Here is a 15,552-nt window from a genome sequence, read left to right as displayed (position 1 = left end):
ACTGTCCTCAGAGTTACAAGAACATGAGAATAAAGGTAACATAGACCATTTGGAACAGAATGGTCAGTGCCAAATTCCCTGCTGATGGAAACTTGACCTTGTTCAGCTGCCAGAACTGAATTATAGCCATATCTGTAGTATGATGTTTGTTAGTGTGTGTCCAGGTACCACTATGACTGAATCCTACAGCTCCAAATGTTATAATCAGTGCACATTAATAAAGCACATTGAAACACAAAACTGTATAATATTCTAATCACCATTGCATGGTAATATTAAAAGGGGCAGCTGCTCAGAGCCCAACTGGTGTCAAAGGCTTACTGCAGTTCCTTGGTGGCATTGTTGTGTCATGTGTCTGATCACCACAGATACCAATGCAGTACACTGACCTTACCTGTCAGTGTGATTAGGGTCGACCCGTCGCTGTTGCTGTACACAAAGAAGTGTCACTCCTCAGCACTGACATGATGTCTTATTGTCATGGGTCAGGGCTGGTCCTTGGGATATAGTGGTGCAGAAGATGGCCCAGGGCCTTGTAAGTCTTAAAAATGGCCATGGGTAATAAGTTTGCCATATTGTAATAATCCGTGTGTACTAATATAAAGCATTCAGGTATACAGTACTCTGTACTGTACCTCCATATACAACAGAGTAGCATTCTTTAAAATTATGATTTACAGTACAGTATATATCAGTTATAGTAAATCAAATCTTATTTCTTCATTGATAACCATGATATACTAGAAACTACTTTCCTTGATAAAAAAAAAACTTCTTTATTTATGTAATAAAATGACATTTTACAACAGCTTAAATGTTTTCATGCTTAAAAATTCCAAATGCAATACAATACAGTACAGTACAGTACAGTACAGTACAGTACAGTACTGTACAGTACAGTACAGTATATATTGGCAACAATTTAATGAAAAAACAAAACTGGTATTTGTTTAATTGTTGGCACAGTTAATGTCCTAAGACTACCAATGGTTGTCATCTTGTCACCTGCCTTAATGTTCTTTATCATCTCCAACTTAACATTTATTGTCCGGACTGTGGTTTGAAGTTTCTACAGTGTGTTAGCGGGGAGGATGAAACCAAACAAATTTTAATATTTGCAACAGACAGTCTGCCACTGTATTTGTCTGTAAACAAACAGAATGGTCTTTGGCTTAAGATATAACATATCTACTCATTATAAATATTTTCTTTTAACATTTTATTGTTAATAATACAGTAAGCAACTTTGTAGAGAATACATACTTTACGTACAAACAGTACATATGAAAACAAAACAAACGAGCTTGTTTTCTAACAATACAATAAAATCTTGGACTAAAGGTCTTGGGTAGCGTATTGACCTGGTAGCAAAATTCTCTAATAACTAAGAGATCAGTAGCGAGCTGACCAGTAGTGAAATGTTTGGTAGTGAACTATCCTAGAAACACTGAGGTAAGCATCATTTCACATCGCCATTGTATCTGAAGAGTTAAACAGATTACAAGAGTCAAGAGTTGCCTAAGGTAAGGGAAGATGTATCTGACTGAATTGTAGCCACCTTGACCTTTACAATGGCCTTGTGAACATGAGAGTGACAGTAGGAATTAAGTACAGCACTTGTATCTTTCCCAGATCAAACAATGTCCACCCATTGTTATCCCCAACAGCGTTACTGTTCCGTAGATACATACTCTTAAATCTTTGGCTGTACTGCACTGTACATGGTTGGTAGCCTCAGCTGGCTTCTTCAAACACCATGGATCCATCTGTGTAGGCCTCTTGATTACAAATTTGGGAACAAAGACTAATTGTCATGCACCTCCTATCACAGCTTCGTAGTACATCTGTAATTGCAGAAAGGTAAATAGAATTCTAGGGGACCATTTTTATAAGAGTAAGTTGTCCAGATATATAAATATGCCTGGTTATATAAAAAGGGAATGGAAGACCTAGAACTTTTGTTATTAGTCAGCTAGAGATAGTGTGGTACCTATAGGCACTCTGTGTGTGACGTACTGATTGCAACACCAGTGAAGCCATGTCTGTGTTCTCAGGCAGGTCAACCTTTACTACACCCACAAGTCTTGTTCTTGCCTTTGAGTGACATGTACTGTTGTAGATGAGGATAATGTAGCTATAGTCATGAACTCTTGCTAAACAAGTGAAAAAGTGAAAATTTGTGTTTGCCTTTGAGATTAATTTTCAAGAATATTGTCTCCATAAAACACCTAGTGCTGGTTGTGAAATTGTTCCCATAATAAGGTACAGTATATGATGAACAGTTGGCAGGTGTAGGCACAGTGTACAGTAGTTCAAAGTATTAAAAAATTTCGTTTTTTTGCAAGTTTCTTATAAATCTTACTACAGGTATTACAGGGTTTAGTCAGTTTATTAAATATTTATATTTTGTCTTTAAATAGAGAATTTAGTCAGATATCTCCAGTACAAATGAGTCAGGTTCATGATGTAGAATGGATAAAATTAGAAGAACCCTCCAGTGTTTTGGTAATGCAGGTATATATATATACATATATACATATATATATATATATATAGTATATATATCTATATATATATATATATATATATATATATATATATATATATATATATATATATATATATATATATATATATATATATATATATATATATATATATATATAAATCACTGTAGAGTGCGCAATCATGCTGATATACAAGAAAAATCACGAAGTTCCATGCACTTTCGTGTAATCACATCTTCAGGGAAGTACAAACTAAGTAGAAGTTCAGAAGAAGTTTATATATATATATATATATATATATATATATATATATATATATATATATATATATATATATATATATATATATATATATATATATATATATATATATAGCCAATAAAACACTTGGGACTTCTACATATATATATATATATATATATATATATATATATATATATATATATATACAGAGGTGAGATCAAGTCACAGAGGTATAGGTAATGACCCTACTAAATACAGAAGCACCACAGCAGTCTGTAGTCAGGTCAGAGGAAGACTGACCCAACCTTCTCACCTGGTTACAAATCTTCTTAATTACAAATTGTCCAATTTGTACATACCATTACTCAAATTCATGTTAACGGATTCGGGTATGTTTAATGACACTAGATTCTATAATGTTCCTACTGTCAATTGAATTACAAGGTAATATTGAGGAGGCATTATCCCAGTCAATGCAGTGTTTATTAGCCCTCAGATATATATATATATATATATATATATATATACAGTGAGTTCTGCTATAAGGCGTGTTTTGATAGCAATTTGCTCTACGTGATTTATGAATTGGAACAATATTTGTATACGTGACGCTTGTTTTGCTACTCTTAGCGATTTTGCTTACTATTTCTCCAATTTTGTGGTATTAACTGTGAATATGGTAAAGAAGAATATCTCAAAAGGCGCTCTGATGATAGAATTCGGTGATTATCGTAAAAAAGGATATAACACTTGAAGAAAAGCTCAATGTTATCAACCTCAAAATCACCCTTCTCCCCATCAAGTTACATTCATATTTTTTCAAGGTAAAGTGTTAAATTTACTGTATGATTTCATTATTAGATATGAATGTAACATTTATTTAGACTATGCTATCCTTTGTGTTAGGCTAAATACTAAATTTTTCGATTTGATAATCTGCACCTAACCCTATTTTCTCCATAAGCCCTGTTATTTCTATTACTGATTTTCTATAACAGATATTTTACAAGAACACATTATCGGTTATATATAATATATATATATATATATATATATATATATATATATATATATATATATATATATATATATATATATATATATATATATATATATATATATATATTGATAAAATTACACAGGGAAAAGGAAAGCAATGGAGCACCTTAGCTTTCGTCTTTATTCAAAACATCTTCAGAGGCAACTGAATTACATGGACGGAGAGAGGTTTAAATACACAGGGTGACCTTATTAAACGTGAAGACAGACTGGAAAAGCATTGCATCTCAGAATCAAACAGCACAAGTACAATATCAGAACAGTTAGGACGAATGAATCCCTTATATACTTGAAGCAACTGCTCAGGAGTGAAGTAGCTATGGCATCTGTACAGTACAGCATTCCCAACTTTCAGGAGGCAGCTTTTGCAATGTTGAGGATGTGTGACTTCCATGATATATTAGAGGAAATGGTGAGGCCTAGCATATCTATTTTAGAATTTGGCGGAATGATAGCGTCCTGAAATGTGATTGGTGGGATATCATCTAAATTGGAAAGTGAAATTGGTAAATACTGTACAGTACTGAGTTTAGAAAGTAAAGACTTGTGCCATACCCTGTCAAATGATTTGGAGATGTCGAGGGCCACGACGAAAGCTTCCCCATAATCCCTAAGAGAGGATGATCAAAGATGGGTGTAGTAGGAGAGCAGTATATCTCGCCTGGCAAAAGCCATACTGGTGATCCGACAAATGAGAAAAGCGTTGAAGGTGACGGAGAAAATGAGAGTTTAAGATGGTTTCGAAAATCTTGAGAGGTATGAAGTTAAGAGCAATGGGGCAATGGTTAGAGGGATTAGAATGGTCACCCTTCTTTGGGGTGGGCTGAACCAAGGCATGCTTCCAAGAAGAAGGAAAAGTTTGATTTTGAGGCAAAGACAAAAGAGGCGAGCAAGCACAGGCCAGAATTGCAGCACACTCCCTCAGAACACAAGGGGGTATTCTGTCCAGGCCATGCGCCTTACTCACATCCAAACTGGATAACACACCAGCAACCCTATGAGTGGAGATTATAGGAAAGTGCATAGGTTCAGTAGGAGGAGCAGGGGGTAGGAGGGATAGGGTTGGAATCATCTAAGGTGGAATTAGGAGAGAATAAGGTGCCAAAAAGATTAGCTTTGTCAAGGGGAGAGTTGGCTATAGAGATATCAGGTCAGAAGAGAGAAGGAAAAGGAGTGCAGAAGTTATTACAGATGTTTTTGGTTGAGGACCAGAAGGATTTACTAGAGGAAGAATTAGTCAGGACAGCGGTCTTTCTTTTTATAAAATTCCGCTTGGCCTTATGAAGAATAGCCTTACAACGATTCCTAGAAGTAATGAAAGAGGAGTGGGTAATAGGAGGAGATAGTTTCATAGCTCGATATGCCCTGTCTCTCTCCCTGCATGCATGAGAGCAGGAGCGATCAAACCATATTTGTAAAGTGAAAGTTTTGGTAGAAGATGGGATAAATGCACTCATACCACCCTGTATAACCCCAGCAATGCTGTGAGCACATACCGAGGTGTCCCGAGTGGAGAAGCAAGACTCATCCCCAAGGAAAGTCGGTGAAGAATTCTCGCAAGGATTGCCAGTTTGCCCTCCGATAGTGCCATAGTTGACGTTTAGAGGGGGTGGGAAGGTGGTCGTGCCCAGTTTGATTTAATAGAAATAAGATTGTGATCAGAAGACCCTAAGGGGGCAGAAATTGAGTATGAATAGTGTGAGGGGTTAGAGGTAAAACAAAGATCAAGAATGTTAGCAAGTTCATCGTGTCGATCAGGAACGCGTGTAGGGTGTTAAATTATTTGTTCCAGATCAGTAAGTAAGGAAAAAGAGAGTGCCTCCGCTCCACCTGGGTCATCCCTTGCAGAGCCAAGCCCCACTTTGTGATGTACATTGAAATCCCCTAGGTAGAAGATCTCGGTGTTGGGGTGTGTGGACAGCAACAACTCATGGCAAGAAGTGAAATAGTCAAAGAGTTCGAAATAGTTGGTAGAGTTGGGAGAACAGTATAGGAAACAAAGAAAAATAGTCATAGTTGGTAGAGATATTTTGAGACCAGATGACATCATTGACATCATAAAGGGAAGATTCAAGATCCGTGAGTTGAGCTATAGGTGTACGTGTGTTGCAGTAGGTGCATACACCTCCCTTAGAACAGAAAGAGGTATAATGGTTGTAGTTGGAGACATGAAAAGGTTTGGGTGAAGCTGCTTTGGTCTGTTGAAGTTAAGATAATAGTAAGAGTCAGGGGAAGAGGTTAATAGATGGTGCTCCACAGAAGGAAAATTGGATCTCAGGCCGCGAATGTTGGAAAAATGAAGTGTGAAAGAAGCCGATCACCCAGCAATCGCGGTGGCATCAGTTGAGGCCCCAGTAGTTTGATGATGATCAGGTCGGCCCTGGGGTCCACAACCTTCCCAACCAGTGGGACACATCCGAGAAGGCCCCGCTTTAATATTAATATCAACTGACGTAGGAGAATAAAATAGAATGAATAGAGCAGATCAAGAGTGTGGAAGGTTATATTAGTTGTGTTGTCATTAGTAAGAGAGACATTTGAGACCCTGCAATTGTGTATAAATGTGGCAGAAAGTCAGATCCGCAACCTGGGACTTGGTCACAATTTTTGTGATGCCATATGGCAGGAGGGTCTACCATTAGGCAACACATTATGCTTCCAATATCTTCCCAGGTGGTAGTACCTCCCTGTTTGGTAGCTGCCTACTACTTTTTGTCTGGGACAGTTTTTCTGGTCTGTTGACTGACTGGTGTGGTGGTGCTAACTCCCACTCCTACGGTGCCCCAGTAGGGATTTTAGTCTTGTGTTTGGACTAACGTCTCTTGGCTTATTTTGTGATTGTAGCCTGGTCTAGGAAGAGGCCTAACCCTGGGACTCCAGGTGTTATAAGACCCGCCAAACCCCCCCACGTGGGCAATTTAAGTAAAAAATATATATTTTTTTAATCCAATGTCACTTTATATATGGGTTAATCAATATAAGAAAAATACTAAAAGAATGTACCTGTACTCATGTACTTACATTCAAATTTCATTGCAGCTTGGTGGGAGAGTTGTCTGGAGTGTTGATGAAGCTACTGCACACAACCCACAGCGAGCGCGAAGTGCATTTGGCTCATTTGCAACACATGGTTCTTACTTGAAGGCCCTTTTATATCATATTTCCATCTTAAAGCTATTACAAAACACAAAATCCTTCTATTTTCCTCAAAAGAAGTGTAAAATACTGAACAATAGGAAAATTTAGGGAGCACAAAACTCATCAGTATTTTCTTATCACTATTTTCAAATATATACACTATTTACATGCACTTCTACTGAATTTAATACTTCTTGATCGAATGGAAGTCTTTGTAACATAGATTGCACAAAGCAGCTCAACACTCCTTGCACCAAGTCGCCATGTCCTTACACTGTGGTTCACGGTGGCTGACAGGTTGGGGAGGGGAGAGAGCACCTACCACTGTCCTTACTGCCTCAGCAAACTGGACATCATCTGGGTTCTGTTACCTCCCCATCATTGTCTTGATCACCCAATACTATATCAATGCCACTCAAATTAAGCAAAGCAACTCGTGATGAAAAGCACTACTGTCAAGCAAATGCCTTCACTTGCATTACAGTGTGGAGGAGTGAGGTGGGTCATAAGAAAGGTCTATGGACGTGCATCCCTCACAATATCTGGCGGGTAGCTGTCCATGAGGCACGAGTCTTGAGACAAATACACGCAAGTTGAGTTGCCAATTACACAAGTATCCCATACAAAGTATTTCCTCCCGCCTGGATATTCAAAACATGCCACAAAAATTAAGAACGTTCAGGAACGTCACCCAGGGTTTAAGGGTTAAGGTTACTTGACCTCACACTCATCTTCCAAGGAAAAGGAAGGGGCTGGGGCAGTAGCTGGGTCCTCGGTGGAGTATGTCAAGTGAATCGGCTGACCTGGGCAGTAGGTAGTGGGCAGCTATCAAACAGGGAGGTACTACCGCCTGGGAAGATATTGGCAGCATAATGTGTTGTCTAATGGTAGACCCTGCTGCCATGTGTGACCAAGTCCCAGGTTGCTGGTCTGACTTTCTGCCTCATTTACACACAATTGCAGGGTCTCAATTGTTTCTCTTACTTGGACAACACAACATATATAATGTATATAATTTCTCACTCTTGATTTATTTTTTCGATTTTGTATTTATTTATGGTAAACATGGTTTATACTGGTCAGGTAGTGGAGCTGAGGCCCTTCAATGTCATATTTAGAATTGTGATGGTCTGGTTATCTGGAGGTTTTAAGGTTGCATTTCAATAGTAGGAATCAAAGGTGTAAATGTTTTCTTATGTTGGACTTTGATGCCATGGATTATACAGAACCTCTAAGTCTGGATGGTGTTTTAATTCTTCAGGTGACTTTGAATTTTATTTTATTGTTTTTTTTATACTAGATAGTCACAGTGGTAAAAGGAAGTGTACTACTGTACACCACCGACATACATAAAGATATATCCACCTGAGTTCATTGTTCTGTTCTTGTCTCTCTTATGTGGGACACAAGCTTTGAAAGTTTGAGGGAGTTTATTTATTTATTAATTTTTTCAATTTTTAACTCAACAGCTGTGTAATGTAATAAAGCTGGGTTTGTATAACTCTCTTCCTTTATGGCAAATATTGGGGAGACTGTTCAGTGTTCACCCTAACTTCACAACTCTTTTGTACTAAGGAAGACACACTGCTAGGCTTGGGAACACAGGGAAGACCTCAGCCTTAGGACCTTTGGCTGACATATACATGAGTGTGTCTGTCTCTGGGGTCAGATTTTACTCGGATTTCAGGATCAGCCCCTCATTTTTCCATGATTTCGAAATATATTGTTAATATTTTTTATCTTTCAGATATCACTAGTGCTGGCAAGTAATTTGGAAGGGTGAAGGAGCCGTAATGAATGTGAAGTGACTCCACTGCCCCCTCAGCAGTAAGAGCACAAACTACACCTGGACAAGTGCTAACACACCTTTGATAATCCAGCAGAGATGGCACTGCAGATGAATGTGTCGGGCATACGCCGCAATTTGAAAAATATTGCCCATAATTACACAGATGCACAGGTAAGCCTGATTTCACAATCATCATATTGGACTAACTGGTAGAAAATATCACTATTATTCATACTACTGTACAGTACAGTGAAGCCTCTATTTAACGGACTACAAGTAATATCTCCTTTAGCCGGAATCCCTCTTGAACAGAGCTCTCCGATAACCGGAATTGAAATTTTCTCGGAAAATTACAAGAAGATTTTCCCAGTACCTGTACCTGAAAATTCCAGGGATGGGGGAGGTCTTTCCGGGTTTGAGAGATGAAAGCCGCCAGGTTCATTTTCCGGATATTCAGAGAAAAAAATTCCAGTACCCAGAAAATTCCGAGGGTGAGGGATTTTTTATACGGCTTTGAGAGAGTCGTCTTGTTCCCCGGAAATTTCTCAATCCTGGAAGTGTTCTGCACCAATTGTTCTGGCTAACGGAGATATCACCTGTACTGGTATATGGATTAAGAAGACTGTTGTATGGAGGTTTTACTGTACTATGGTAGACTTAATTTTTATGTTGTTAATTACAGTAATTGTACTGTATTTATACACATTTCTGTATTTTGTAAGTTAGATTTATTTGTATTACCCTAAATTCTTGTGGCTTCTATGGATCTGAGAGACCAGTTCTACTGTCAGTATCTGCAGGTCTGTACAATTCGGGGTTTCAGTTTTAATGGTATAAAACAATGATGCTGCCATTATTCTTGATTTATGTTGTGGTCTTGTAGGGAATCAAAATAGCCAGTAGCGGGGATGAAATTCAGAAGAAAACATTGAAAACCTCCCAAATTTTGAAGAAAAAATAATTATACAGGCAGTGCCCGAGTTACAAGTGAGTTAAGTTCGTGGTCCCTTTTTGTAATTTGGAGCAGTGTTAATTCCATAGATTATATTTTAGGTTAAAGCACAACCCTGCCCACACAAAACAACAATAATATCCCATGTATATAACAGTGATGTTCAACAATACAATATAAAGTACATAATGTAAAAAAAATGGATTTTAGTTGCAGATTTTTGGATGAATACTGTACAGGAGTACTGTATATTGGAGGAATCCCGTTTGTAACTCAGAACATATGGGATTAATTCCAATAGAAACCGGCCCGACCCCCAAACTCCACTTTTTGAAGGCACATACCTATGTTGTAGTAAAAATAACATCTTAATTTTATGATGGTACATGCACACAATTAATACTTAAGAGAAATAGAGAAATACAGTCGCCAAGTTAATGTCCATTCAAATAATGGACTCAACTCCCCCTCTCACACTACACTGCCGGCTCTTCCCTCTCAGAGAAATTTTTTGGGGAAAACCACTAAATTTTAATAAATAATACCTCAAACTAAAGTTAGGATAATACAATTGACATTGCTGGATTCCTTGTAAGACCAGGAATATTTTGAATATAAATGTCATATATTTTGCACAAAAGATAACATAGTTACCTAGAGAAAAAATTTTATCTAAAATTTGTATGTTTAATGCAAAATATATGATGTTTATATTCAAAATGATCACCAAATTATAAGAATTCCAGCAATGTAAATTATATTCTGACCGGGTAATTTGTATGAATTTTATGAGCTAAAACAAATATCTTCAGTTAATAAAAAAAAAAATAATCTTCACGACACTATCTGTCAATCAAAGTACCCCACCTTGCCTCCCCCCCTCTTCCAACCGCGCGGTCAGTCCCAACCCTCCCCCCCACCCCCCACCAATCCTCCCTTCCAGGGTTTTTAACATTTAGTATTAAATAATACCTCAGATTAAAGTTAGGATAATATAATTGACATTGCTGGATTCCTTGTAAGACCAGGAATATTTTGAATATAAATGTCATATATTTTGCACAAAAGATAACATAGTTAATTTGAGAAAAAATTTTATCTAAAATTTGTATGTCTAATGCAAAATATATGATGTTTATATTCAAAATGATCATCAAATTATAAGAATTCCAGCAATGTAAATTATATTCAGACCGGGTAATTTGTATGAATTTTATGAGCTAAAACAAATATCTTCAGTTAATAAAAAAAAATAATAATTCTTCACAGGGTAACAGATGGTCGGTCGGTCCCTCCCTCCCCCCCACCCCCCACCAACCGTCCCAAGGAGATGTGTGGGATAACCACTAAATTTTAATAAATAATACCTCAAACTAAAGTTAGGATAATATAATTGACATTGCTGGATTCCTTGTAAGACCAGGAATATTTTGAATATAAATGTCATATATTTTGCACAAAAGATAACATAGTTACTCTGAGAAAAATTTTTATCTAAAATTTGTATGTCTAATGCAAAATATATGATGTTTATATTCAAAATGATCACCAAATTATAAGAATTCCAGCAATGTAAATTATATTCTGGCCGGGTAATTTGTATGAATTTTATGAGCTAAAACAGGCAGTCAGGCAGGGTGGCGGGTGGGGCAAATCTAAAAATAGCGTCTCGAGCCGGACACACCGCGTATATGTGGAAAAAATCCGTGTTAAGTGAAAGTTCAGATCTGGCGAGGCACCGCGTATATGAAAAAATGCGTTAAGTGAAACCGCGTTAGGCGGGGTAATACTGTATATATATATATATATATATATATATATATATATATATATATATATATATATATATATATATATATATATATATATATATATATATATATATATATATATATATATATATATATATATATATATATATATATATATATATATATATATATATATATATATATATATATATATATATATATATATATATATATATATATATATATATATATATATATATATATATATATATATATATATATATATATATATATATATATATATATATATATATATATATATATATATATATATATATATATATATATAGTGATACCCCGATTTACGCGGTCAATCGAACCCACGGGGTACCGCGTAAAACGAAAACCGTGTAAATGGAATAACAGAACATATGGGATTAATTCCAATAGAGACTGGCCCGACCCCCAAACTCCACTTTTTCAAACACAATACCTACGTTGTAGTACAAATAACATCTTAATCTAATGATGGTGTGCACACAATTAATAATTAAGAGAAATATCAATAATATTAGGTTTTTTAACATTTACATTAGTAGAAAAGATGGCTGGGCACACGGGGATGGGGGGTTGGTTCCGAGGCAGAGGGCAGATGGCCCTCACCTGTATCACTTGTATCAATTGTATCACTATCCACCACAAAGGCTTGCAGGGCCTCTTTGTCAAACCCCTCTAAGTCCATATCCTCACTATCATTGACTTGGGCCGGCTGTGGTGGGTGGCGGGTGAAGAACTCGGTAATGTTTTGATGACTGGGCGACCTTGTGCGCATCCTGCCCGCGCTGCTTCCCGTGTATATGAGTAGATGCACCGTGTAAAATGAAAGTTCGGTTCTGGCGAGGTACGTGTAGGAATAGGATATATATATATATATATATATATATATATATATATATATATATATATATATATATATATATATATATATATATATATATATATATATATATATATATATATATATATATATATATATATATATATATATATATATATATATATATATATATATATATATATATATATATATATATATATATATGCAAGTAAATCACTGTAGGTGCGCGTGATCTAGGTATATGCTGATAACCACAAGGAAAGAAGAAAACACGAAGTTCCCAAGCGCTTTCGTGTAATTCACATCTTCAGGGGTGAGTACAGACTAGAGAGAGAAATACAAATCAAGGTGTATATATACAGAGGAGGGTGAGACCAGGTCCACAATGGTCAGGTATTAGGTAATGACCCTACTAATCTTTAAATAGCACACAATGGTTGGTGGTCAGGTCAGATGGTCAGGTGACCCGGCCTTCTCACCTGGTCACAAATCTTCTTAATTACAAAATTGTCCAGCTTGTACATGCCGTTACTCAAATTCATGTTGAATGCTTCGGTATGTTTAATAAGACTAGATTCTATGATGTTCCTACTATAAATTGAATTGCATGGTAATATTGAGGAGGCATTATCCCAGTCAATGCAATGCTTGTTATCCCTCAAATGAACAAACAGAGCATTGGATTCCTGGCCTGTCCTAACACTGTATTTGTGTTGTTTAATTCTAGTTGCAAGATCTTTACCTGTCTGGCCTAAGTAAAACATATTACATTCCTTGCAAGGAACTTTATAAATGCAACCAATTGTGTTGTTGGGGGAGTTCTTGATTAACATTTGTTTAACAGTGCATGAGTTTTTAAATGCCACATTGACGTTCCAGGTTTTTAGTTGTGAAGGAATGTGTGAGAAATTTTTGTGAAATGGTAATATTAAGATATTCTTATGGTCATGGGTGGGCTTGGGATCAGTTCTATAAAAAGTTTTCTTAGTAATGTTTAGGCATTTGTCTATGAAAGATCTAGGCAACTAGAATTAAACAACACAAATACAGTGTTAGGACAGGCCAGGAATCCAATGCTCTGTTTGTTCATTTGAGGGATAACAAGCATTGCATTGACTGGGATAATGCCTCCTCAATATTACCATGTAATTCAATTTATAGTAGGAACATCATAGAATCTAGTCTTATTAAACATACCGAAGCATTCAACATGAATTTGAGTAACGGCATATACAAGCTGGACAATTTTGTAATTAAGAAGATTTGTGACCAGGTGAGAAGGCTGGGTCACCTGACCATCTGACCTGACCACCAACCGTTGTGTGCTATTTAAAGATTAGTAGGGTCATTACCTAATACCTGACCATTGTGGACCTGGTCTCACCCTCCTCTGTATATATACACCTTGATTTGTATTTCTCTCTCTAGTCTGTACTCACCCCTGAAGATGTGAATTACACGAAAGCGCTTGGGAACTTTGTGTTTTCATTTCTTTCCTTGTGGTTATCAGCATATATATATACAGTACTGTATTTATAAAACGATCAATTTGGTAATAATATGAGGACCCTCTTATTAATAATGGTTTCTCCGTTTAGTAATATATATATATATATATATATATATATATATATATATATATATATATATATATATATATATATATATATATATATATATATATATATATATATATATATATATATATATATATATATATTTTATAAATCCAATCATTATGTGGGAGACCGCACGAGAACAGCAGCTGCAACTGCTCCGTCTCCTCTCACGCATATTTCCCTAATGTACAGCATATCAGCACCCTCAGCCAGAGAGAGAGGGAGAGGCATTTAATTAATTAAGACTGAAAAGGCAGAGGAACTTTTCTCTCTGATACACTTTGTGTACACGTATATTAACTATTCTTCACTATAAGGCAGAATATTTGACTTAGAAATATGCAACTTGACAGCTGTCAGCGTGCAAGGTGGGCCGTGATTGGCTTTACCGCTGGTTGGGCTGATTGGGTGAGGGTGGTGGTGCTGTGGGCGTATACCTTTGAGAAATATACCTCCCAGACTTGCCACCCGCTGAGTAACAACATGGCATCCGGTTGGCCGAACTCTATCTATCTACGGCTCTGGTCTGACCACGGTGTTGAGAGCAATGGCTCCAGTTTCGCGTGCAACGAAAGCTGCTTTGTGAGCGCTCCATTCACGAAAGCACAGAGACACGATATCACCAACAGTGTGTCTCATCTCAACTCCCTCCCCCATCCAATGCCCCCGTGTCTTAAGTATCCACCGTCTGATCTTACGGTTTTGTAGATACCGCCACCAACTACTCTGAAGGGGCCATTGATTTCGTTTTTTATGTGTTTGTATGCGTGGTTTTGTGTGTGTGTGTGTGTGTGTGTGTGTGTGAGTGACGTTCTTCATCAAGTAGTTACCCGAGTCTTACCTCTGTACTTCATCCAACACATCGTACATATTTTAATTCTTGCTCTTATGGACAACCTCTCCCTCCCACCACCCGCAACCCTCATCTGGTTTGTCTCCAGGTGAATTAGGTGAAGTTATTAGGAGTCATTTCATTGTGGTACTCAACCCAGCTTCCTGCACTCTCTTATGTCGAGTCCGAGTGAATAATGAGGAAAGGAGATGATGAAATATGATGAAAAATGATAAAATAAGATGAATAATGATGAAATATGATGAATGATGATGAAATAAGATGAATAATGATGAAATAAGATGAATAATGATGAAATAAGATGAATAATGATGAAATATGATGAATAATGATGAAATATGATGAATAATGATGAAATAAGATGAATGATGATGAAATAAGATGAATAATGATGAAATAAGATGAATAATGATGAAATAAGATGAATAGTGATGGAATAAGAACAACCTCTTTATTTATTGACATATTGCTACTAAGATAATTATGTTAATTTCTTTGCGATTTACAACTATTTAAACTTAGTAAATTATTGTTATGTTTGTGAAGGTAATTTGATATACTGGTAATATATATATATATTTTTTATTACGTTGACCTTAAATGGAAACAAAGGGGGAAAGAGAATATCAGTTGCTTTTTTGGTTTGGTTTTGTTAGAAATGTGACGTAGCGGTGTGTGTCTGTGTGTGTGTGACTCCCTGGCCGCTTGTCCCCATGACCTATCTCTCATGGCTGCATTACGTT

The 15,552-nt window shown here is 36.5% G+C and overlaps 1 protein-coding gene across 18 annotated transcripts in view; it reads left to right on the top strand.

The window, feature by feature from the left end:
- LOC121853429 (epsin-1-like) overlaps positions 1 to 15,552 on the top strand; it is a 129,867-nt gene that overhangs the window by 12,166 nt on the left and 102,149 nt on the right. For 17 of the 18 annotated variants that reach the window (XM_042347547.1, XM_042347546.1, XM_042347548.1 and 14 more), the window contains one exon: positions 8,695 to 8,907. In XM_042347547.1, the coding sequence (XP_042203481.1) occupies positions 8,833 to 8,907 (75 nt within the window). In that variant the 5' untranslated portion in view covers positions 8,695 to 8,832. Of the gene's footprint in view, positions 1 to 2,110; positions 2,263 to 8,694; positions 8,908 to 15,552 lie in introns of those variants that run through there. The other variant, XM_042347541.1, reaches the window with a different exon arrangement.

This window comes from Homarus americanus, unplaced genomic scaffold, assembly GCF_018991925.1.
Source record: "Homarus americanus isolate GMGI-L3 unplaced genomic scaffold, GMGI_Hamer_2.0 scaffold4896, whole genome shotgun sequence".
Lineage (NCBI taxonomy): Eukaryota > Metazoa > Arthropoda > Malacostraca > Decapoda > Nephropidae > Homarus > Homarus americanus.
Note: the sequence above shows the minus strand (reverse complement) of the source record. Positions and strands in the feature narration are given on the sequence as shown.